Consider the following 27,321-nt stretch of genomic DNA (forward strand, 5'->3'; position numbering starts at 1 on the left):
CAGTGCTATTACCCATGGGAGTATCATTTTCACAGGCTACAGTTACAGGAATGTCATCTGATAAAATATGGCAGGCTGCAATCCAGACTTAAATTCCACATTCAGATTGTCGTTCCTGGCTCTGCATACCTATGCTCATAGAGAAAACTTCTATTTTTTCCAAGTGGGAGACATATCTCTAGTTTTAATCTTTTGATTGTGCAGCAAAGGCACCTAGAACTGCACACATTCTTCTAAAATATGGAGAGAGATATTCCCACAGCAGTCAGAAAAAAATCCTCAGAATTGCTTAATGGATACTGAAATATGTTACCATTTGATTTTTAATCTAGGTACATACAGTAACAGAAGGAGGCCCAGGGCTAGCTATATGGCTCAGCAGTCTCTTAGACTGTACAGCATGAAAATGACACTTATGACATATTAGAGGCTTAGGGGAAAGAATTCAGTCTTTCTGGCATGCAGGGTAAAGATCACAGGCCAAATTCAACTCTAGTACAAATAGAGAAACTCTATGGAGTTCACTGGAAATTGCAGCCATTTACGCCAGGACTAAATTTGACCTTACAGGCTCAATGCTTGCAACTTACAGGAGCAAGGTTGTTTATTTCATCAGAAGCATGTGGGATAAAAGCTGGATACAAAACAAATGACATTAAACACACGATTTATTTGGTGATTATTTGCACCTGTTGGATTTTTTTTTTAAATGGATGTGAGCCAAATGGAGCATAATAATTGGGCCTAAGTCCAGTTGTGTACACAAATGATTTAAAGCCATGTTCCCGCTGAGCTCAAATATATGGATAAAGGGTTGGGAAGAAGAATGAGTAGAAAATTAAGGCTATCATTTCTAAATATTGCTGCAGCAATACTTAGAATCAATGATCTTTTTGGCCCAGCTCTTTTCAAGCACAACAAGAAGGGGAAGTGCAGCTACAGCCAACATTCACAATTCCAGGGCAATGTATGGTATTTATCTGGTAGAGTCTGTTACATGTAGTAAATAGGAAATGGGTGCTAGAATTCACCTGCCAGGTGGAGCAGGCAGGAAGCCAGAAGACTAGAGGCTGTTTAACCTTACACAGAGTAAGAAGAAACAGTTCCTACTGCATTTTTTTTAAGTATTTTTTTAAATATATTTTTTGTATTAAAAAAAAAAAAAAGGTTTCCTCTCCTGAGTGCACAGTGCAATTTCAATACAGGAATTTGTCAAGAAAAACAGTGGAGCTCCAAACAGGCCTAATGTGCAGCATTGTAAAAGTGACTTTGCTAGTGCAAGTAGCTAGGAGGGAATGTGTAAGGTTTTTGTCTGTTGTGCCTATTCCTGAATCCATTTTGTCTGTAATTCACTTTGGCAGTATGCACACACAGATGTGCCTTTGCTTCCTATTCTCATTTACAAAAAGAAAACAAAGCTAAATTTAAACCTTGTGTGGTTGTTTATCTAATAAATTGAAGGTACATTCTCATCCTCTTACAAGTGTTTCAAAGTTACTCCTTGGAGATTACTTCATTAGCACAAACATAAAAAGGAAAAAAAAAAAAAAGGTCCTTTCCATAGAGGGAATGAGAAGAAGATAAACAAGCATTTGCATGAGTATATGAACATAAATAAGAGTGAAAAAAAATGTAAATTTATGTTTTCAAAATGCTACTGACTACCTTGACCTGAAGATCTGCATATTACCTCTGGAGCTATCTTAACAGATGCACTGAAGTCTCTTGAACTTCCTGATGCCCTTACTCTGGGCACTCCACATGCAAAGCCATGCAACAGGAATGCAATGACTCTTCCACCCATGGGATGAGCTTATTTGTCACATCAAGGTACATCAAGTGACACAGCATAGTGTCCCAAGAGAGAGGTTACATGTCCCTGGAGACCAGCATGAGCCAAAACCTCTTGAAATACCAATCTCAGATCCATTTGTATCTGACTCACGTCTCATACCACAAGAGAAGCTCTGGTGTTATGCCAGGAGTTATGCTACATCTAAGTGTCAGCATTTTAGTCACGAAGTGTTCATCAGCTTACTTTTAAAGCTCCTTCCAACCTACCTGATTCATTCCTGGCACTGGATAACGTGCTGCTAAAACTTCACCATTCTCTTCCCCAAAAAAGAAACTTATAAAACATGCTCAGATATTTTTTATGCCCATATTGGTCTGAGTTATTTTTACTGACCAAAATAGAAACCCTTGAAAGCTTGTGGGTTACAACGAAAATGCTAACAACATCAGAAAAATTGACACTAATGCACAAGGACTTCAATTTACTTAAGCATTGGTAACATACAATCCAAGTTCCATCAGATGTTAAAGAATAAACTGCAGCTTTTATCTAGTGGGTCTTTGAGCACCAATGAGGAGTAAATGATTTGATTTTGTAAGCTCAGAGGATTTGTCAGCTGCCTCATAAGTATAATTCTGGCTCTTCATATTCCTGCTGCTTCTAATTTAGCAGGACAGGCTCATAATTGAAGCAAATTAACTATTTACACTTGCCACTTCTACCAGGGGAAGAGGACACATCAGCAGGAAAGAATGAGTGGGAAATTAAATTCTTCCCACTTGTGTCAGATCTGCCCTTATATAAACACATTAACAGTAATTTCATGAGGCGTCAAACATAGGAATAAATACTGAGGGATAAAATAATGAGGTGTTGCCATTGAGCTAACTGTTGCAGCTAATATTATTGTGTATGAATTATGCAGCCTGAAAGAAGGCATATGTTACAGCACTCAAACAGTCGCTTCGCCTGCTTCATCTGATCGTTAAGTTTTGGGCCCCTTAGGTGAATCCATCCTTTTTCCTGCTGCAAGGCCAGTGCAACACTTAAGTAAGCCCACAGAAACACATGCTCACACATACACACGTACATGCACACACTAAGCTGTTCATAGAAGGCCAACTTCATTCCTGCTAGAATTCCAGTTAAATCACTGAAACTACACCAGAGATTAATTTTGTTGAATAGACATTCAATTCCATTTTTAGTATAATAGCACATTTATTAAGGTCTTTGGCTGAAGTTTTAAAGTTACACTAATGTAAACAAGAACATTTTGTTTGTAATTTGCCATATATACTACTGCTTTACTAGGTCTCCAATTAGAAACCTAAGGTTTATTTAGTACACACACATCTGGTACTGATTTAAAACGACTCTCCTTTTTCATCTAAGGACAGAAAATGACCTAAGTAGCCTTTTTACCTAGTTTGAACCAGCATTCTGTCTGAAAGCCACAGACTTGACCATTTAGCATGCTGAACCCTCTTCCCTGGGGGCTGTTTTTCTCCCCTTTGCAGTAAAAATGTGTGCAAAGGGCAATGATGTACATAAATAGGCTATAAAAAGGGATGCACAGAAAAATAGTATTGACTAAGGAGAAAACAATGATCGTGACAGTAAGAGAGGATCTAGAAAAGCCACTGAAAATATCCCTGTGCTGTGGCTACAGCACTGGGGAGAATTTATCCTAGCATACTACTGCTACAGCTGCTTTCCATTCACAGGTTTACGAATCAGAACACTTTTAGAAAACATTCACAGTGAAAAACGAAGGAAAATGCACAGTCCCTGCTTCTGATTATGTGTCATTATTGTACCCAAATTAGAATTTGAGAAAAAAACTATGACATCATAAGTCCCTTTAATTCCTAGAGCTCTCTATGTATAAAGGTTTGGACATACAAAATACAAACACACACCAGAGTTGTTTGAAAATGGTTATTGCATACTCAGAAATTAAAGGGAACAGTTATAGCGTATGACACAAAAATATAAATGTCTTTATATGGTAAAATGAGAGTGGAAGTACACTGGTATATGCTTTAACCTAATAAATTGCAAGATTTGCATAGTAAGAGAATCAGTGTGTGATAACTTTTAAATATAACCCTAACCTCAGCAAGGCACACAGCTTTTTTGTCATTCAAATTCTATTTTCTCAAACAACATTTTCCTAGTTTATTTGCAGTTGGAAAAACATATGTGCTTCTTGCACAAACCCTTTTAAACTACAATCTAATATGTCAGGTTAATATATATATAATTTTTTTTTACAAAGGCTTGGGCATACATATACTGCCCTCAGGTCGTTACTGTACTGAGTTTCAATACATTTACTTATTCTGTGGTTCTGTGGTCAATCTGCAGGGATAAACAAGAAGAATTCTGTGCATTTCAGAAAAAGCTGGCTCAGGTCATAGAACAGAGAAGATTTCATTCTGGCATAAAAAGACAGGGTTATTCTTCTTTCTCAATAGCTGCATTATGTTCTACTTTCTGATTCATTTATATTTACTATTTAAATAGTAAAAGGAGTTCCAATTCAGGAAACATAATTTGGAAACATAATTCTATTTAAATTCCAGAATAAGCATTTGCTTCCAAAACATAAAAGCCAGAAGCTTTATGATAATTGATTTTTTTTTTCCCCACAAGTATAATTCATCAATAAAGTATTCCTCTAATGATGTTATTATTTTCTTAGTTAACTACTTTTGAGTTTCTGAAGCTTCTTCAATGCAAAATTCCAAATAATGCATTAATCATTAGTATTTTTAGAGTCCAATTTCCCTACCAGAGACACAGGTTTCATAACAGTTACTAATGCTCTGGATCTGAAAAATGAGGCCTTTAAAATACAGACTATCTAGTCAGTTAAGATGTCTTGTAATCATTACTTTGTACTATTAGTTCCCTAATGGAATAAAGAATGAGTTTAAATTTATTCTAGAAAATAGGATCTATTTTTTTTTTTAATAGGGAAAAAATCTTTTATTCTTTTTGTACAATGCTAGATTAGAAAGAGCCTGGGCCTGGAGTTTTAACAAGTACTTAACAGATGATAATGAATAGGCAAAACGAGTCAAAGAGCAACAAAGACATGTTAACCAAAATCTTGGAATAATTGGTTTAAAAATTCAGTTTTAGCCATTTTTTCATGGATGTGTTATGTGGATTCTGCAACACATCATTCTCCTGTGTTCCAACTTAAATTAAGGACAACTGAGATAAGGAAAATAAATTGTGTTCTGCTGTTCCACTGTGGGACTTACTCAGTTATTGCTTTCAACCAGAAAAGGAATCCAAGTTAAAGCTGGAAATTTTATTTATTTTTTATACACTTTTATTAAGCCAAATTCTATGGAAAGACTGGTAACTTTCTTCTGGTACTAGTAATATGACAAATTCCATGGAAATATGTATTCTTTTAGCTTGATCTCCATTATATGGTGCTAGACTGTTACGCATGAATTTAAGTCTTCTGTTTTGTAAGCAGAGCAAAAATTATGGAAATAAAAATGCAACAGCCACATATTTAGGTCATTATGAAAAACAGGGGAGAAAAAACAGGCACAAGATTTGGCGAAATAATTTTTCTGGTTGGTGTCACCACTAGAGAGAGATAACTAGACAGACAGATTCTTGAGAAGTCTGGGTCTTTGCCTTCCACCATTTCAGAAAAATCTGGATACACAATCCCACAGGCAAAAAAGATGGGTCCAAAATATAGATCTAAGTACCTGGAGTATTCTTAGGTGTGTTAGGGCATGCAGATTCAAACATGGGGAGTGATTCTGGTCTAGGACGTTTCTTAAGGGTAGAAACTATAGTCTCTTAGCTTCGGCCTGAGGTCCTGGCTAAGTACAGCAGGTACAGCAGGTTGCTTCTTGAACTGCCTTTTGGGTAGTCTGCTGAGCAATGGCTACTCCTTGAATGGTTTAGCATTCTCCCTGCTGCCAGCTTGCAGGTATGCAGGACAAGGAGGAATGGCATGAAAACCTCTTGCTTGTGTGCTTAACAAAAAGCATACTCTGAATTTTTTTAAGTCAAGAATGAATATCCACCATCATATTCCCAAAAAAGTAATGCTTAGCTACGAGAGAACCTCTGTACTGGGAAGGTCTAAACAGCCTGTCAGATCAAGGATGTAACCTTGGCCTTTGTTGGACATACTAAAAATGGTAGAAGGAAGACACAACACAACAAAATAACCTTAATCATAGAATCTTAGAACCATTTACATGTTAGCCAATCATTTAATCACATCATTTACATGTTAATCAAGCCCAACCAGCACCCTGACTTACGAAGTCTCATCACCAAACTATGTCTCTAAAGCACCAGGCCAAGTGAGATTTCTGAACCCTAGATATAGAAAGCTACCTTTCTTCAAGCTAAACCTTCCCAGTGCTGACCTTATGCCAGGGTACATACTGGATAGAGTAAGTGCCAAATCTGGATTCTTATTACCCTTTTACCTTAACAGGCAACTAGACATGCATATACCTTCCAGTTATTAGTGAAGGAAACCTTTTTTTTTTCAAGCCCAAATGACTTTACCTACAAAAAATCATAGTACTATTTTGCTTTTTATTGCTAGACATACTAAACTATATTAATTATGTAATAATAGTATGGTCAGTGTGAATAAATGAGAGGTACTTTTGTTCCAGTACTCCCTGTATTCCCTTTCTGTCCCCACCCAGGTATCCTGTATCCAATTATAATGCCCATTCAGTATATCCCTCCACACCTGTATCTTTCTTAAAGTTCCTATTTCTTTATCTATCCAATCCATTCTGTTGTCAGATAGCCAGATAGCAAAAATGCAACCAATAACAACAGAAAAGCGATGGTTTGCTAAAGTGAGTATGAATGGTATTTGGGGGAACAATTGGGAGCTCAGATATGTGTCAGGTCCTACTGCACAGAAATATATTTTTTGGTGGCAATGTCTTCTTATGCCACATTGTCATAGACAGTGCAATGCTGCCCTGTCTGCCCTGCTCTGAAATCTTAGGCCCACTGACTTCAGCATAAACAAATACTAAACATCATCTAAAGGTTTGTTGTCACACCCTCAACTAAAAAACTCTTTTAGTCATTTCATACGTTGACAAAAGAAATGAAATAATACTCTCCTTATCTTAGTCTCTTTAAACCATGTTCCTGATATCGCACATATTCAGGTTTCATCCCTGCAAACAAAAGAAGCTGCCTGCAGTGCTTAGATGACCCAGATAACATTTTCCTGAAACAAAGCCTCTGAGCTGCAGCACATATTGTACCTGTTTTTGTTCTTCTCCTAAGCCGTCCCACATTGAAGCTACAATTTTAGAGACTTCGCCAAAAGTAGCATTGGGGTTTTGGCCCTTGATGGCTGCTTGAGTGTCTCGGAAGAATAATGCATAGGCAGACACAGGCTTTTGTGGCTCATTTGGGTCCTTCTTCTTCTTTTTTTTGGGAGTTTTGGGTTTCTTTCCCATATCTGAAGCAGGTCTCTTCTCTCCTCCATTGACCTGTAACAAAATTAGAAAAGTGCTATGAAAAATGCCAATTTAATTCAGTCCATCATTACAGTTTCTGTAACACACACACAGATTTTGGATTTTGTACACAAAAACACAATTTTAGTTGTCATATTTGATAATCCAAATGTTGACACCATCTGACTTAGTCTCCTATATAAAATTTGCTATAAACAGTTCGGATTATGTAACTTTTCCCCTCAAAGGGCTTTATATTTTGCTTTCATATAATTGTTATCCTCTCATGTAGTTCACTTGGTCATCTTCTTACTTCTTCCAAATTTTATCATTAATGGCTAGGACATGCAGTAAATCCAGGACATGTTTCATTACATCCTGACCACCAGTTCAGTCTCAGTCATGAGAACCTGACTGTGAATAAAATGGTTCAAGGTATAGAGAAACTACTGCACACCTTCTATTTAAAATCTGAAGAAACAAATTTTTGCCAGTATAAACAGTCTGGAACCCTTTGGAGGACCAGTTCTGATCCATCTGGATTTAGCTGCATAGTTTTTTCTTCTGCTTATATAAATGCAAATTCCTTATGGTCTGAGAAAAGGATAAGAGGAATGGCATATGAAGAGCAGTGAACGTGCACATGTGTGTACTACTTGAATAAAATAGTGCATGAGTATTTATGCAAATGTGTTACAGGCAACAAAAATTTGCCACTTAATAGCTCAGAGATCTTGATCAGGACAGCACCCTCTTTTCCTAGGTGATTTACATGCACATAAGGGGACATACAGGGACACTGTTCAGATGCTTCAGCATAGCCCCATGGCTACGTGGTTTCTCTTGATAAGATCACTTGGTTTACTACACCTGTAGCACTGATGTATGATCTTACTAGAGGGCTCAAGATTTTTTTCTCTTGTTGGTTTTGTCCACTGCACTGTGTACATCAAGCAGTTTGACATATGAGAAGATCAAGAGCACTGAAGTCATAATTGACCAGATCTGACTTTCATCACATGCCTTTTTTTTTTTTTTTTTTGATAATTCATATCAAGTGACACAGCAGTGATATTCAAATCAGCAGAACCACATGAGGAAAATGACAATATTCACCATCTGAGCCTTTCGTATTTTTCTTATATACTTCACTGTGTGGTGCCCAACTGGACAGAGGTGACTACAGTGAACAAACTTTATCATTGTGGCTTATTAAACATGTGAACAACATGATGCCATAATTTGAAAATGAAGTTGATTGTTTCCTAGGCATTACATTACAGTATGTACTTTGTAACTTTAATACAAAGTTAACGGCCATGGAGCCTGACATCATTTTAGAAAGTATGGAGAAATAGAAGCAGTGTGCTACCTATTATTAATGTATCCAACTTTTAGACTCTTGCTATCATTTCATCCTACAGAGTACCCAAACTGCCAGCTAAATGGTAGTTAAAACTACTAGAGAAATTGTGATTAACTAGGTCTCCCTAGTTAATTTGACAATATCATTCTAAAGTCTTCATGTAGTTCTATGCAAACTCGATAAGCAAGGAGGCTTGACAGCAATTGGGGCCAGAGTAACAGTTTTTATCTTTATTCTTTGTCAAGGTTTACCTCTTTTCAAAGTATTTTTTTTCACCATGAAATTTACTGGTTCTTTGTCTATTAGGGTACCACATTACTTAAACTACTCTTAAACTAGGTGATATGCCGCAGAGACTTGTGTAAAGAAGCCTTTTGGTAAACTGTTCTGAGAATGGCTCTAAAATCGTATTTTCTAACCTGAACAATCAAGAGTCTTCAAAAACCTACTGTTAAAAAGAGAGTACTCACAGGGGAAATTTTGTTTGTCTTATATGAAAATAACTAAATAAAAAGAATACCAGAATTTCAGTACTAATAACCTTGCAAATGACTGAGATGATGGCCTACCTTATGCTCTCATCACTCTATCAGCTTCATAGACCCTACTTCTAACCACCAAAGCAGAGACAGATGGGAAATAAAATAAAAAACATATACTCTGCTAGGCATAGACTTGTGCCTCAAAATCCCTGGAGGTGTAGTTAGCTCATGGTAATCCACCTCCTGTCACGGCTTATTGCTTAATTATGGTGATGTATTTAACTTATTTATCACAAGAAAGCAATAATCTTTCACTTTAAAGAAGTGTACATTAACCATGTTGCACACATAATAGATCACAAGAATATCTAGTGTAGGATTTAAAACTATCAAGTAAGGCACATCGTTGATATCTAAATGTCCCTTGAGAAGCTGGAAAATGTCTATAAGCATATTTAAAATAAACTGCAATAGTACCAAAGCCTTTAATGGAGCTAAGAGAGCTGTTTTATGCACACTATCTTGCAGTAATCGCTGTAGTTTAAAATAGATTTTAATCAAGCACCATCTGCATAATAGGCTGAACAGACAACATAGAATTCTACTTATAACTCTTATCATATAAAGTAAATATTGTAAAACCTCTACCACATAAAGAGAATATGTTGCAGCAGTTCTTTAGTAATTGTGTTTCTGTTACTTAATTCTTGCTACTTGCAGTCCTCTCGCTATCCTTCCTCTAAACTACATTATTTGAAAATCTCTCATAAGTGATATTCAAATGAGCATAGAAGAAAACCCTGTTATCCATCTATGAAGAAATACATATTTGAAAACCAATAATGCTTCCAACATTTCACAATTATGCTTGGCAATAACCAAAAACATGTTTAGTGATCTAACAGTATGAAAAATGACAAGAATTACATAACTGTAATATTCCAGTGTTTAGGTGGTTGGAATAAAGCATGTGGTAAGTGGCCACTTTGTTTGTAATGTTTTTTTGAGTTACTTACAACTATTGATTTTTAAGTTCTCCCCTTTTTTCTTCTTCTAACTATAGTCCCACATGTTACTTTTAGAATTAAGGAGACTTAGGGATGTATACTACCTACACAAACAGTATAATTGGTCAAAGACTATAGCTCATACTTCCATGAACATAGGCCACTTTCTGACAGTATATATACAGCCTTATATTCATAGTACTGTTACGATTAATCTAATGGTCAAGCAGCCTCAGCTGTCCTGCTTTTACAGCAACACCATCTAGGACAACTGAGCTCTCTATAATGCAGTTCCTATCCTATTTTTGTGCTAGAGGGTATATGTACAATTCAAAGTCCAAGATGCCTACGTGAAACAGCCTTTATTATAACGAGTATAGCCAAAAATATTTAGCAGCTGCTGCCATTAGTTCTGTGTACATTGGACTCGATTTTGAACAATTTGAATATTTATCATAGAATGAACTTCCTGGAAGCTCAACATATGAACAATTACATCAGTTTGTAAAGTTTCCTCATTACTGGCATTTGGAATATGTATTGAAATGTAGCTGAAATGGCTATTTCTTACCTGCATAGAAATTAGTGGTTCAATAGGAATACAATTATATTTCTAGTCCAAACATACATTTGCTCGTACCTTCTGTCAACACATTTTATAAATTCATGCAAACATGAACAGGACAATGAAATTTCTTTATTTTTTTTCTCTAGATAGATATAGTTATTTGGTTTCTCTACCAAATCTGCTGTCAAAGAACCAGTGGTTTCTCTTTCATTTGTAAGGTTGGACATTTAGATGACAGAAACTAACAGAGGTCATCTGACTTTGAGATGATGGAGACCTATTCCATTTGAAAATGTATGTTGTATTTTTGATCAATGTTTGTACAGCGGTACAAACAGTACTTCTCTTGCTTGCTAAATAGCAGTGTCACTAGTGATATTAATGATAAGGTGAATTCACAGTAATTTGTTTTTTTTACACAGTCCTCATAGCAGGAACATCTTACTAACTTCATGAAGATGTTCATATGTGGTGAGACAGCCTTCTACAAGCCTTCAACATGTGCACTTCTATCTAAACAGAATAATGAGTTCTAGCCCTGATCTATTAAGTAGTATCACACCTCTACATGACAGGTTATAGGAAAAAGAGAAAAGTTTAACCGAAGTTATATATATACAGGTAAAAGACAGAGGTTCTCACAAGGGACACAATGACTGCTCTACCTCTTCCTGTCCACATCCAGTACCTTTCACTAGGAGGAGAATTTCTGGAGTGAGAAGAAACTTCACATATCCCTCCAAAGCAGCACTGAGAAAATTTAATACATTGTGGCTGTGGAAAAGGATCTCCATAGCAAGCTGGTTATCTCTAATATCTACATATTTCTAATATCTATCTACATAGCAAGCTAAGTATCTCTATCCATGAATGCATCGGCAGCTTCCAGGGAAAGCAATGTAACAGAAAGATACTCAGCAGAGGGGTTTAAATAATAAACTATAACACTACACTAGCTTTTTATGCCAATTATTCAAAATCTCTTGCCTTTATGGAGGAAACTATAGTGGAACTATTGCTTCAGAATCCAACTGTGGCCAGCTTCAGGCATTTTCAGGAAGATGTAAGAAATCCCTGAGAAGACAGGTATGATATAATGTACCTGCCATAAAGTTTACAGTTTAATCCCTATTAGTTGGAAACTAATTTAAGCTTTCTATCATTATTAATCAAGTTTAATATCCCTGAAAACATTGCTGTTTGAACAGAAATTATGATTATTGAAAAATTTTAAGGCAATGTATCAACTTCTGCATACTGTTATTTTTCTCAATTTCTGTGCCTTTTCTCATACTTTTTTGTTTACATTGAGCATGAGAGGATTTTAAAGAGAGTTTTCCAAACTACCTTTATTTTTTTTTTTTAAAGTTGAACAGTATGTAATCTGTCTTCCACAAAGGACCAATTTGTACTTGGTCTGCAGTGATTATTATCTCTTTATTAAAATTATTGTCTTCATTTGCTGCATGAAGTCACAATCCTACACTTCTGCTAGCATTAAGTGTTGCAGTGGAAAAGTACATCAGAAATATGGGTTAAATAAATGAAGTATTTGATAAAAGAAAAAAGGACACCAATTATTTGATTGGGTGTTTCTCCAGGACTTTACAGTATCTTGCACACTCCCATCAAAAAGTACTAGCAAAGAAAATGGAGTAGCAAATAAATTATTCTGAAAAAGTAATGGCTGCCTGGAATTATTTTTACCTAGCAGTATTCTAAAATCTCCCTCAGTAACGAAGTGCTCATTTAAAATGTATGAATTATTCAGTAATTTTTGAAACCTAAAGTTTGAGGAATTAGGTGAAAGACCTGAAATAAAACTTTAAATCTGAATTTATTTAAAATGCAGTAAAACATATGTCTTCAATTACATGATTATTTTATAGCTTGAGGCATGAAAAACAATATAATTTGAAAACAAATCAGAATTATATTTCTTGACTGGATTATACCTCCTCAGTGACTCACAATGCATTTTCTTCACATTCCTTGCAAGTCTACAGCTTTTCCCCACAAGATATGGCCATGATACAACATCTTCACTACTGCATAACGATTGTTATTTGGTAGTAACCATAAAATAGAGCTAAGAGGTTTTCAATTTCAATATGTTCTATGCCTGGTTTATTGGATGACTTTGTGCTAAGCCCCAATCTTTTTTTTATCTCAGCTTTTGTGTCTGCAAAATTAAGATATACTGACTTATTTCTGCACATGTGTTCAGGATTTGGGGAAATCTGGGAGATTTTTACATAAAAGGTCCTAAGTAAATTATCATTTATCATTTAAATAAAGGTTATTTTATAATTTGAGTGATAATTATTACTTTTATACTTGCAGGAACACTAAAATGAAGCTTAAATATGTCATGCTGGAGTGTTGTCACTTCCAAAAGCATAAATGCATAATGAGTCTTCAAGTTTTTCAAGGTAAGATTTTCTGTTTGTTTCTGTTCTGGTTGATATGATGTGCTGTTTACTCGTTCTGTGACCAAGTAGAAAAGACTAGCAAAAGACTAGCATATTGTACACACCGTTCATATATTTTATAGCAGTAACTTGATCTTTAACTGGGTACAAACATCCATTCTATGCAAATGAGAAAACTCAACTTTTATATAAAAGTCCTAAAGGAATGGCTCTTTTTTTATTATTATTATTATTAATTTTATTTTTTAAACAGGATTCCAGTTTTCTCACAAAGAAGAATTATGAATTAAGAATTATCAAGCTGCCTGAATAATTGACTGGAGCTACAAGTTCTGTATTCATAACCCTTTATTCACTTCAGTCAACCACCAACAATGTAAAAAGTATCACCTTAATAAGCGTGGCCATATGATTTAGCAGGTCCTAAAAATATCCATCATTTACATAGTAGTCCTAGCATCTAAGCCTACCTTAGAGCTATCTTCTCCTTCATCTTCATGGACTGAACTGGATGGTGAAGGAGTTGCAGATTTGCTTCCAGGTGGAGAGGGTGAGTTGTGAGGAACATTGTTTCCACCCATATTCAAACCAAGCTGTGCACTGAGCTGGGACTGGTTAATAGTAGTCAGCTGCCCGTGCTGCATCATTCCTGGCTGCCTAATATCTGCAGGTTGAACCCTTGGCCTCATGGTTGCCATCTGAGGATGGGAACTATACTGGGCTCCTTCTGTATTCCGTAAATCTTGCATCTACAAGAGGAAAAAAACTGCATTAAGCATATCACTAATAAAGTGTTCTGTTCTTTTAGACCTCTGTTGGCCTGATTGGCTATATAAGGCTTAAAAGAAATGGCAAGTACTTAAATAAACATATAAATACTGGAAATAAACAGAATAGGATATGATTGACATTTGCATAACACTGACTGTTATAAACTATTCAGGCTCTAGCCTGTGGGAATTGCAAAAAGCACTGAAAGCTTGTTTCTTTATAGGGAGAACAAAAGGGCACTGCTTTCTGTAACTGTGTGTTGAGTATTTCAGAAATGCTAACAAATGGGGGCAGGTTTGCATTCTGAAGTTTAGAGCCAGATTAGAACATGAATATCCTTGAAATTCAAGGCTATTTCCAGATCCTACTTTTCTTCTTAAGATTTGTTTGTATTCAAGCTGTGAATTTGGAAGCTGGAGTTTTCAGATTTGGAATATATAGTAGTAAACCAAAATCTGTTTTGCCTGATGTTGCCCAATGAGATACTGAAATGCTAAGGTTTCAGACTACTGACAGAAAGGATCCATTGATAGACTGATTAAATGATTTCTGAGTTGATTTGCTGCTGAGACATATATGACCAGAAAGCTCGTAAGTTGCAGGATTGACAAATGAATCCATTGTGCTATGTGGGTCACCGCTTCTCAGCATTAACAAGACATACTATTTTAATTCAAGCAACAAATTCAGTCTCTGCAAGGATAAGAATTAAAAGCATTGGAGGATGAAACTCCATTCTTGTCCAGAGGTCAAATGTACCATACACGCACACTACAGGAGATTGCCTATAACGTCTTTTCAGTATACTCATACTGAACATGACAAAAAACAAAGAGTATCAAGGAGAAGCTCGGAGTTAAGCTAAGGTGTTATGTGGGTGATTTAAAATTGAAGTGTCAATTCAAAGCTGAAATGAAATAGATATAGTTGTCGTTCAGTGCATCAGACAAACATGCCATACATATCAAGTGGAATCTGACAGCAACTACCGTTGTGTAAGTTCCATTATGATAAGGACACATGTTAATGGTTAAATGTATTAACACAGCCACATTTAATCTACAGACTTGTCATCCAAAACATCTAAAGATGGCTCTTTTTTTTTTTTTAACTACTTATATCTCGTGACTTCCATAACCTATCTCTCTCTCATACACACTCTCCTATATATCAGAGCAATCTGTGAGATACTTTTCAACCAGCAAGGCACAGAGAAAAAAAAGATAAACCTGTAACTTCACCTCTCCTCTTATTACTGAGAGAGTAAAAAATTACAAATTTTAGGGAGATATTTTATGAGCTTAGGGATTGATTTTTATAAGGCTGACTGGCTAGCAGTAAATCAAACTAATAATAGCATTAGTTCTGGAATACTTACCACTTTAAATGTATGTGTATCTCTGAGAAGTATTTGGAATACATTCTGCAAACGTGACATCACAATTATACCTGTATTTATATTGCTTCAGAAATTAATAGCTTTTGGTAAGAAAGGGTTATCAATACAAACACTTTCAAGTTCACTTAATGACTACTAAAGCACTGGAGAGGAGAGACAGAGCAGTGTATGAAATTAATTGAAGGCTGAAATTTGAATCCTGACAGTCATTCATACGTTTAAAGATTGCTACTGACTTGTTCCCTTCCCTCCAGTACCAGCTCCCCTTCTAGTCAAACATATTAGCCTTGAAAGCTATCATTATCGCTGCCTCTAGCAGACAATCCACACCAAAGCAGTTGTGTCCATAAAGCTCTAACTACTCCTCCTCCCCATCTCCCCGGATCCAGCTGTTTCGCTGAATAGCAGTTGGTGGGGGTGAGCAGGAAGGCAGGCCGCCCCCAGGCCGTCTCCTAATGGCGCTCACCAGCTGCCGTGTGGCCTGGCGCCAGCAGGGACGGGAGGGGTGCCGGGTCCCTGGTGAACCGGGGAGGGAGGCACCTCTGAAAGCACCCTGGTCACCCCATCTGCTGCATGCAACACCCAGCATGGATCAGTACCCTCCCAGGAGATTTTGCATTAAGCATAGTGTTGCCTGCAGACTGAGGGAGGTGGTCCTTCCCTGCTGTTCAGCACTGGGGAGGCCATGCCTGAAGTATTTCGAGCAGTTTTGGGCTCCCCGCTACAACAGAGACCTGGGCATACCAGAGGGAGTCAAACTAAGGGCCACAAAGATGACTGAGGGACTGGGGCAGCATTCCTCTGAGGAGAGGTTGAGAGAGCTGGGACTGATGAAGGGGAAGATCAGGGGGGGAATCTCATCAATGCCTGTAGTTACCTGAAGGGAGGGTGCAAAGAGGATGGAGCCAGGTTTTGTTCCAGCTTGTGCCTAGTACCAGGACAAGAGGCAATGGGCACAAACTGGAACCTGGAAGGTTCCATCTAAACATCAGGAAGAACTTCTTTACGGTGCTGGTGGTGGAGCACTGGTAAAGGTTTCCAAGAGGGGCTGTGGAGTCTCCCTCCTTGGATATCTTCAAAAGCCACCTGGACGTGGTCCTGGGCAACCTGCTCTGGGTGGCCCAGTCTGAGCAGGGAATTGGACCAGATGATTTCCAGAGGTCCCTCCCCACCTTAGCCTTCCTGTGATTCTGAGATTACATGAATGTGTATCCAAATGATTTTATGAAGTCTGGAATGGAAAAGAGCACTATCTCAAACTCCTGAAAACTGTTTCAGTCTTCTGAATGAATATGCTAAGTATCTGTCTCATTGAAAGCAGGGCAAAGGTTATATATATATATATTTTTTTTTTCCCAAGTAAAACAAAATAAATTTGTTATTTTTCAAACGCTCTCTCATTTATTAAAAACTCTTCATATGAATTTCAAATATTATCTGATGGATACTGCAGAGCATTCTGTCTGTCATCTTTAAACAGCATATATTTATAATTAATCTGTGTCCAGTTTAAATCAACACTGAACATACACTGATTTTAGGTAACATGACAACAACTGGACAGTTTTGGACATATAATACATACATACATATTTGCAAGAGAGCCATTCACTAAGGAAATTCTGAGGACTGCAAAAGCGGTGGTGCAGTAGAAAAAAAAATTATATTAAAATGGTATTTTTCTTTTCATTGTGATTCAGCTTGTCTTTCGAACTTTTAAATTATATGAATACCAGGCTACCTTTACAAAACCAGGAGTAAATAGCATGGTGACAGCTTGCTTAAAAGTACACATTTCCTTTTAGATGGAAAGCCAGAAACTGTCATCTAAAGGATATGCATGCAGAGAAAAGTGTGAGCTGGCTGGGAACATGCCAATGACATCCATGCAGAAACCTGTGTCCTTCAGCAAGGAGGATCAATGTGGCTCTGCATCTGCAGATGATATTTCTGTCTCGTCTTTCTTTGCCATGCTCTGCACAGCCTTCCCAAATCATGACCCTTCCTAGGGGAACAATGGGATTGTCTAAGAAAAATGGAACTCGAGTAAGAACAGGCAGCTGACCACATTAACTGTGAAATGCTACAATGTGGAAAGCATGTGATGTTGAATCTTCATGTTTCTAAGGAATCAAAAGACTTCAAGAACGGTCCCAGCAATGAAAACCACATACTTCCACAGCCACTGTAGTGTGACAGTATGCCCCTGTTTCCTTATAAACTACTTCAAAATCAGAAGCTTCCTATTGCTTGTTCTGCCAGATGGACTTTTACAAAGCCCACCAGTATGTGGCTGTGCTGGAGCCATATCCAGTATGCAGAAGCAATATTGTAAACACACTCTGCTGAATACAAAGCTGAATATAACTCCTGTTGAATGGCAGAATACCAAATGGAAGAACAAAGTTACAGAATTTTTGTGTTACAGAGGATAAGGACAGTCTTAAACTGACATGTTCAATGGCCTTTCTGATGAGGTAATAATGATAATATCTGGAACTTTAATATCATTCTCCATCTATCAATTCAATGTTTCACAACTTGTGTTGTATTCAACATTAGAACATGCCTGGTTCTATGTTGGTTTGACTAATGGGGAAGGAAGCTATGATACATTTCTTTACATGGCTTTTTTTTTTTTTTTTTTTTTTTTTTTTACTGTTTGCATTTCATTTATAAGCAGAAACTGAGCATCCATGCATGTAAGTGTTTGACTGCAAGTTAAAAGACATAGTAAGAGCATTTAATTCTGAGGTGTGTACCAATAACCTACCTAATAGTAACATATTTAGTGCACTACCAGAAGAGTTCATTTGTTATCTGGCTGAAAACAATCTCCTAATGCTCTGTTCAAAGCTCCTACGGTAGTAAGAACAAAACTAAAGTGCTTTAAACATCAGACCATCATTCTCCCCATCAGCTTAAAGCAACAATGAAGAAAAGCATGCTATGCAGAACACAGCCATATCATCCCTACATAGAAATATCTCGCTGTGGGACAATATGAATACAGTACGCTAATCACAGAATCACAGAAAATAGTGCTAGAAGGGACCTCAAAAGGTTATTTAGTCCAACACTTTATCTCACAGCAGGATTAGCTATACCTAAATCATTTCTGACAGATGTTTGTCTAACCTCTTCATAACCTCCCTAGGCAATTCTTGTGCTTAACTATCCTTACAGTGGAAAGAGCTTTTTTTTCCGTAATGTCTCACCTAAATCTCCTTTGCTGTAATTTAAACCTACTACTTTTTGCTCTAGTCCCAGTGGACATGAGGGATGTTTTTCCCCTTCTTTACAGAAAAGTTGTACACACTAGAAGGCTATTATGAATTTCCTTTCAGTTTTTTTCTTCTCCAGACTAAACAACTAAACCTGAAGATTGAGACTCTTTATATATATATATATATATATATATATATATATATACATATATATATATATATATATGCTGTGTTTTATACGTTTATGATCATTCTTCCTGATATCTTCTGGACTATGTCCAACAGTCTTTGTCTTTATTGAAATATCACACCCCAAACTCCACAAAATACAGATATTTTTATCTGACACAGCATTCAAATAGAATCCTTCAAGTCTCTCACAGGATCTAGGATAAAGCATTAAAAAATCCCTAATAATCTGTCTTTTTTAATATAAGCTGGTTACTCATGCAAGATGCAAAGAGAGTCAAATGGCAAGACCCTTAACTGGCAACCCAGAAGCTGGCTTTAGGAAGCAAATAATTTTTTTCTAAGAAGCATTAGGCAGGGAGTTTCAAATGGAATATGCTGTTAGCAAAATAATTCCCATGTTATTTTTTCTTGTTATAATTAAGAATTGTAATGCAACATCTCTCTCAAAAGCTGTAAAATTCCAAATTGTTGCTCCCTACTTAAATAAATTCTAAAAAATGTAATCCTTAAATGAAAGAAGAAAGAAAAGTTGCCTTAACAGACTGATATGACAGGTCTAAGTATATGAAGAAACGTTAGGGATTATGCACTGGAGATGAAAACATTAAAATATAAAGAGAAATGCACAGAGCTTACACACTGAAGTAAGAGGAGAAAACATATCTCACTACCCCATGCTGAGGTACAGCAGGCATTATTGCTAATATAACCAACGTATCTTAATTTTTTTTCTTTTTGCTTATTTTTTAATGATAGCTAATATAAACTTTTCTGATGGACTTTGTGAAAGTGTTTGATGGTCCTTGTCTAAATGTTGAAGGTAAATCAGAGAGAAACAATTACACATACTAATGTGAATCTATGTTACAATCAATTAATTCAAATAAAGACTTTGGGAGAAAAACCCATAGAATCTTAAGCGTTATCTATGAAGACACCACAGTGTGCTTCCTTCTTCACTGATGTCATCCATCTTAGTCACTGTTTTGGTGCCACATGTGTTCTTTTGTAGGCTGAAGGGGTTTCTCGTTGGTATTCTAAGAAACACTTGTGACAGTACCTGTGGCATATTAAAACAACATTTTTCTGTTTTTAAATAAGGCAACATTGAAATGTAACATTAGGCCTGATTGTGCCAATCTCCTAAAAAGCCATGACATTTGCTTAGAAATTTTAGTTTTTATTTGAAGTGGTTTAATTGTATTCTATCATAAGCCAATGCACATCTGCAAGATATCTTCAAGTGACTCAGAGATGCTCTTTAAGAAAGAGACAAAAATTTGAATTTCTACATAATCACTTGACTTTTTAAATAAAGGTTTAAAAAGAAAAGAAAAAGACAACATTCAATGGCCAGACAGTTTTTTTGAAAGCTGATACACTGAAAAAGCAACCGTGTTTGGGAGAAAATAACCATGCTTTATGGTGAAAACAAGCAATTGCAAAACCAACATTTTTTTTTTGTTTGTTTTGTTTTTTTTTTTTAATAATCCAATATGAAAGCAATATTCGTTACAGAATCAGAGCTAAGTTTAAACTTAAACACATCTAAAAATATAAAAGTCCATTCTATATACCCAAAGCTTTCACTTAATTTATATTGATATCAAGCAGTAATAATCTATGGTTATTTGTTGTGTAATGGATTTTAGATTAGTAACAACTTAATTAAAAGCAAACCATGCAGTTTCACATGTAGTTTTGCATCACATGATGCTATTCAATGCAGTAATATAAAACTAGTTGAACATCTGCATTTGTACACCACAGAAGAATAAAAAGTGACTCCAGTATTAAGAAATTTGAAATCTGACAAGTCAGGCTTCACTGATCAGAGTGCATGAAACCATAACTGGTGCATATATCCTGTCATGAACAAAGGTGGATCAAACCCTAATATTCACAATTAAAGTAGAAATCATATCTGTAACCAAGTCTTCTTTTTATATATTTAAAAGAATGTGTGCTGAAGAAAGGTTTGTTATGAGAGTTAATGTTACTGTAAAATGACCACAGAGAACCATTCAAAATACACTAAAAGGAATAACCCAAAGCACCAACTAATAGAAAAAGGGATGTGTTTTCATCATCTAATTTTATAATTCTCTTCTGTATCAGCTAACTGCATAATGAAAGACTGAGTTTTAAAGTAAGTGGGTATTTAGGGAATTTTTTAGTGTTGTACACAAATGCATTTTATATACTAAGCCCAGTGCATTTTCAGGATAATGAAAGGAACATTCAAAATTTGTGTTGATTAGGAAAACAGTCTTAAAATTAAGCAGCAGAAACCTCACATATAAAGAGAACCCTAAACTAAAACAAAACTAAACAAAACAAACAACAACAAACAAACACAACCCAAAAAAACAAAACAAAACAAAACACAACAACAAAAACAACAAAAAACCACCTTATTAAATTTACTACTCTAATCTTTCCAAAATCACTCTGTTAAAAATTAAACCACTTTAGGTCGCTTTATATAGTATTGGTTCTGCAAGTGATCTTAAGCTCCTTTAAAACAATTATATACTCAAAATTTGACTGCAAAATTTTATAGTACAATCACATAATGACTCGAATGCAATAATATACAGTTTCTATATTTCTTGGTACACAGTTAATTTGGTGACTATTAACATTCTTTTCTACTTTATGTTTTAATATCCTTTGAGTCACACAGGGCCAAGGTCTCAAAACTAATCATAAAAAACTACTGACTGCTATTCACTCTAATATAATAACCCTTTATTTAAAACAACCTCCAATAAATTTCATTATAAGAAGTTATTAAAAGGGTTAAAAACCTATTAAATGTCAAAGAATTTGCCTGACTCAAACTTCTAATAAAGAAACAGAATAGGCTTTCTTTCTGAATTATTTAAATCTTTACTGACTGTGCACTGAACCATGAAATTAGAAAAGTGTTATTAGAAGTGTTCTCTGGTTTTTATAAAAGTTGTAGCATAGAATATATCAAACCACAGTCTTTAACTAGACTAGTTAAAGAAATAGGTTTTTAATCCTGAATACATGTTTTTCACTGATATAAAGGGTCATAATTAAAAGTCTGGCCTGGAAGCTGAAGATAATAAAATTATTATTACAGGAGCATACATGTTCATTTGGTATATTCTAGATGTATGTTTCCATTTTAATTTGGACAAATATCTTCAATTTTGTTTGATCTTTCAAAGTCCACTAATTTGGATCCTCTCAGCAAACAATTAAGCTTTAATAGTGACTCATTTTAAAGAATTAATGGTGAATAATGTGTGTTATCTTTTTCTCTTTTTTAAGGGTCTAATGCTTAACAGCAGGTATAGGTTGACAGAAGACAAATGGAATCTAGGAAGTGCAAGTCAAATATTCTAGCACACATCTACTGATAACAATATTATCCCTTCACTGCAGTTTGCAAATAACAACAGAACCATTTTCTATTCCACCAATTATTTACATAAGGAAAACAATCATGCATTTCACATTTATTTTAGCGATGCTAAAGAATGCCTGAATCAGCAGTATATTCACAGGTTCACTCAAAGACAGCTGAATCAATAGTCTTTCATCAAAAGAAATAAAGTCAGGAAGACGATTGAGAAAGACAATATTGTTTTCCCTTCTTTTAGACAATAAAAATAGAAGCATCCAAGGGACATGAAGTGATTAGATCTAGGAATAAAAAATAGACCCTTGGAAATACTGCAAGCAGTGCTAAGCTACAAGCAGTGCTTGCTGCAGGGCAGGAGGGAAACAGACAACTACAGTTGTCTTGGCAGTGCTGTACTCCTGTGACTGGCCTAAAAGAATGTAGTTGCCAATGTGAGAATGCTGAAACCTTCATTCTTTTTCTTTTTCTTTTTCTTTTTCTTTTTCTTTTTCTTTTTCTTTTTCTTTTTCTTTTTCTTTTTCTTTTTCTTTTTCTTTTTCTTTTTCTTTTTCTTTTTCTTTTTCTTTTTCTTTTTCCTTTTCCTTTTCCTTTTCTTTTTCTTTTTTTTTTCTATGATGTTCACCACATTATGAAACTATATTCCTGCAGTGAGTTGGGCAATGTGACAATTATCTGTAATGTGTTGTTTGTTCTATATGTTTTAACAGACAAAGGTACCCTGACTACACTGTCCATTTCTCTTACCACAAAGTAAAGGAACTCATATAGACAAATTTACATTAATAAAACAATCTAGAAAGTCTTTCTAGAATCACCCCCCAGCATCACCCCCTGTAGCTGATTGGAAATAAGACGTGCCAAGAGAGGATCTGGCCATGAGAGCAGAGTGTGCTAAGCACAGTGCGGAATTGGGGATGTAGTTAAGTGCATAGTTGTGTGTCTCTCAGTGATGTCAATACATCTTCCATTGAATTTTGTCATACATATTTTAAATATTTTAATATTTCTGTGTTAATATTTAGAAGATTAGGGGATTTAGCATTTAAATACATAAATTTGTAATGAGATATTAATATACATCACATTACATATTTCAAAAGAAAGTGTAGCTTGCACAGAATTTAGAAAGTATGTAATTTGAAATAAATTGGAAATGATCGAATTAGACTGGGGTGTTTAAATAAAGGTGTTTAAGGATGTTAAATAAAGAACATTGTGACACGTGAAACATGTGACTTCATAGTATTTATTATGTTAAATCTGGCTCCATGTGAATGATTTGTGTATGCCAATGTCTTTACATTTAGAGCAACACAGATGCAGTGATTTACTGTCTTGATAAGTCTGAAAGTATTTAAGGAAGATGAAGAGACATTGAATGACCAAGTAACCCTTTTAATTCTAGTCTATTCAGGCTCCTAAACTGATATAATGAGCTTAGTTACAGTAAGGAGTCCAAGCAGAAGCTACCAGATCTACACTCATTAGCGACAGATACAACAGGGAAAAATACAGAAAGGTGAAACATAAAATGTAAGAGGTATAACTGAACATAATTCCTGGTGATTTCACAGCATGTATCATGTTGATTCATGCTCTTCCTTGATTCTTATCCCCTTTGGAAAACAATCAACCCTAGATTTGTAATAGCTGAATTATTTCAACAGATAGCAACAAACTCTGGAACTTGATGGGGAATAGGACTCTGCCTTTCCCACCCTGTGAAATTCAAGGAAAATGAATGCTCAATTTTTTCTAATTGGCAAATTTAGATAAAAAATATGAAATGCTCAATATTCTGTACAAAGCAAAGAGTGACTCGTCCAAATTGCACTTGTATCCCTCAGTGTAATTTGTGGTTCCTCTTTATCTCAATAACCGTTCCATTTGCCTGTACCAAAGAAGATTCTCATTGAGTTTAATATATTATCTCAACAGCTATGCTCCTCAGATTCAGTGATAGAAGTCTTTTAAGTGCGGGTGATATCCATGTGTGAAGACACAGAAAATTACTTCTGTGCATTTTCACAGAATACACAGAAATACACAAGGAAACTACTTCTGGTTAGGAAATTACGGTAAAACAGCTGTGGCACATGAAAAGTTTGTGTAATATTGGGGTGTCTCCTGTCTCCTAATAGACATATCTGTAGGATTTGAACTGCATTTTATCTCAGTCCCAAGGAAAGTCTCACTAATCTAAGTCTCACTCATCTCCTCATTATGTTGGACTCTACAACACATCATCTAGAATGAGAGATTTTTGAAACACTGTCAGTGAGGTTTACTCTAAGTATGTTGCTTCACTGGAACAGGCTTTTGAAAGGGAAGAGAAACTCTCTTTCTGATGTCCAGCTGTTTTGGCACTGAATGGAAATAAAGGGCAGAAAGATCTCAAATGAAAATCTCTGTCATCTATAAGGCACAAAAATGAATAAAATTTGAGTCTACTATATGCTCTAATAAACATCTCATTACTTCAATTGTTAGATTTACGAGATTTTTTGCTCTTCATCACAAATATTTAAGGGACTTTTTTTTGTTGCTTTTTCCTTTTTCATTTCTATGTGATATGAAGTTGGACATTTGAAATTGAGGTAACGCTGGGAGATCTAGTCCACAATTGGTTACATTCTTCATCTTGGGCACTGTGACATGCAGTATCCTTGAAATTATTTCCTGAAGCCATGGTGTTCTATCTCGGGTGGTAGTTTATAAATGATGTAACTACAACAAAATCTCCTAAAGAATTAACAGTTAACTAAGTCTGAACGTGAGTAAATTAGAAACAAGTGGATTTGGGAGGCTCAGCTGGCTTAGTCAGATGAGTCTTTCAGAATCAGGCTCATTAATAAATACCACCCCTATTTAAGCAAACTATTTTGCTAGCCATTTCAGTCTCAGATGGAAACAGCATGATTGTGCTGTCTTGCATTCCCATACCCAACAATTACATTAAACCAAACAACCCTTCCCTTAACTTCTTGCTGTCCCAGTGCTAAAGCACAAAGAATCATGACTGAACATTATCTGTCCATCAGTTGTCATTGACATGTGTGTTTGCTGAAAGCTAGTCATATAGGTTTTGGGTGTTCATTCTCTGAATTTCAGCTTGATTCTGGATTAAGTTTATTTTCCCTGATAAAGATCATACTTTTCCTAGCTGTTACCAGTAACCCTGAAAAAAAAACACAAACCATATCCCATACAATGCTACTTTTTATTACTTATAAAATCATAACAAAACCCATAATTTATACTAATAAGAATGAGTCGGATAGTTTAAATTACTTTAGTGAAAGGATCTATTACCAAATTTTCCTGTTGCTATGCTGCAGTCCTGTAAATTCTCAGTGTGAGTGATAGTGCTAATGGAAGTTGAAACAAAAGGTCTGCAAAATGTTTAACTCAAAAGAGATTTTTTATACATATTATCTTGTTATCAAGTGATAAACTTACTGATATTTGTGACTATATTGTCATAATTTTCTCTGTAATATAAACTTAATGCCACAGTCAAATATTGTGGGTTTTGTAAATGTTAAGCATATGTGTGACTGCTAGGCAAGACACTTTTTCTAAGTTATGAAAAATATGCTTGGCTCTCAGGGAAAAAGCGATTTAATGATATGCTAATAAGTCCATCATTCTTCTGTATTGTATTATTTACAGTTTTGTCTCTAAAAAAACTTATTTAACATCTCCAGAATAATTATCCATCTGCAGCTTTCCAACTCCAATATTATTATTCTGAAACAAGAAAAATCTCAATTATTTTATTTTCAACTATGTAGAAGATGAACAGATATCCAGCAGTCTCTAAAGATTAAAATTAGTAAATTTGTTTTGCTTAGTGTCTATTATATTAGAATGTGACCAAAGCCCTTCCTGGGAACCTGCTTTTTAATTTAAGAATATCTCTTTATTTTGCTGGTTTGATATCTCTAAATGTTGGATACCTTCCTTAATAAAGTCTGTTCAACTTACCAAAAAAATTTCTGAGAAAAAAGTAAAGGACAAAACTTCTTGAAAAGGAATACATTTTGGGCAATCACAACATTTATACAGTAATTGCACTTTATTTTTGTATGCCAGGGAAGTACACTTAAGTTTGTGGTAAAGAGTCTCTACAACTACAGCAAAGAAGATTGTGGCTGGGTGGGGGTCAGTCTCTTCTCCCAAGCAGCAAGTGATTGGACAAGAGGAAATGGCCTCCACCAGGAGAGGATTAGAAAAAAATTCTTCCCAGAAAGAGTTATGAGGCATTGGAACAGAATGCCCAGGGAAGCATTTGAGTCACCATCCTAGAGGTATTCAAAAATCATGTAGATGTGGTGCACAGGGACATGGTTTAGTGGTAGACTTGGCAGTGCTAGATTAATGGTTGGATATGATGATCTTAGAGGTCTCTTCCAACCTAAATAATGCTATGCTTCTATCATTCTAACGCATTGTGATATAATATTTGTTTTGTATATCTTGGTGTACACAGTAGCAAAACTCAAGATATTCCAGTTGTTTTGCATGAAATATGGTAAAATACAGAAAAAAATAATTTCAAAATTTAAGGAGGAGCCAATTAATGTCTGCAATGGAAAAAAAAAAAAAAGGAAGAATGAAGAAATGTACAGAGTATGAGCTCACGACATTAAAAACAAACAAAACCAACAAACCCAAATACAGGAATTTGAAGCTATGGAAACCACACATTCATGGTGAAGAAAGAAATGTATACTTATCTAACACAGCACATTAATGAGAGACCATGAAGGGGTTTAAAGAGATATTTTTGTCAAGCTAGAGAAATCAATAACCACTGTGGATCCAGAGTGATGTTGTCTGGAGAGAAGAAGACTTTTCAAAGAAATGGCTTTGGTGTTTTTCCAGCATCACCTCACAAGATCATCAGTGTTGAAATGTTTCAGTTGGATTAATTGTACCATTATTTTGAAGAAAATCTGAAAAGTTTTCCTATTCCCTTTTGTTTTGGATGAGGGTCTAATCATATTAACCTACTTCTAGCTTCCACTCAGGACTATATAACCCACTCAGTCTGAGATGAACATGACAATAAGTAATAATATTAATACAATACAGAACACAACTAGTTACATTTCCCAGGTCCAGGTTTCAGGCTGCTGTGATCACACCAACCCTGTACTGAAATTCCCAAACTCTTCTGTTGCCTATACAACA

General features: G+C 35.6%; 1 protein-coding gene across 8 annotated transcripts in view; it reads right to left on the bottom strand.

The window, feature by feature from the left end:
- The window catches only part of TOX (thymocyte selection associated high mobility group box), a 221,069-nt gene that overhangs the window by 32,698 nt on the left and 161,050 nt on the right, over positions 1-27,321 (bottom strand). For 7 of the 8 annotated variants that reach the window (XM_068671932.1, XM_068671933.1, XM_068671934.1 and 4 more), the window contains 2 exons: positions 13,610-13,888; positions 7,087-7,317 (listed from right to left, as the gene is read on the bottom strand). In XM_068671932.1, coding sequence (XP_068528033.1) covers positions 7,087-7,317; positions 13,610-13,888 — 510 coding nt within the window. The remainder of the gene's footprint in view (positions 1-7,086; positions 7,318-13,609; positions 13,889-27,321) is intronic. The other variant, XM_068671937.1, reaches the window with a different exon arrangement.

This window comes from Anas acuta, chromosome 2 (genome assembly GCF_963932015.1).
Source record: "Anas acuta chromosome 2, bAnaAcu1.1, whole genome shotgun sequence".
In the NCBI taxonomy this organism is placed as follows: Eukaryota; Metazoa; Chordata; class Aves; order Anseriformes; family Anatidae; genus Anas; species Anas acuta.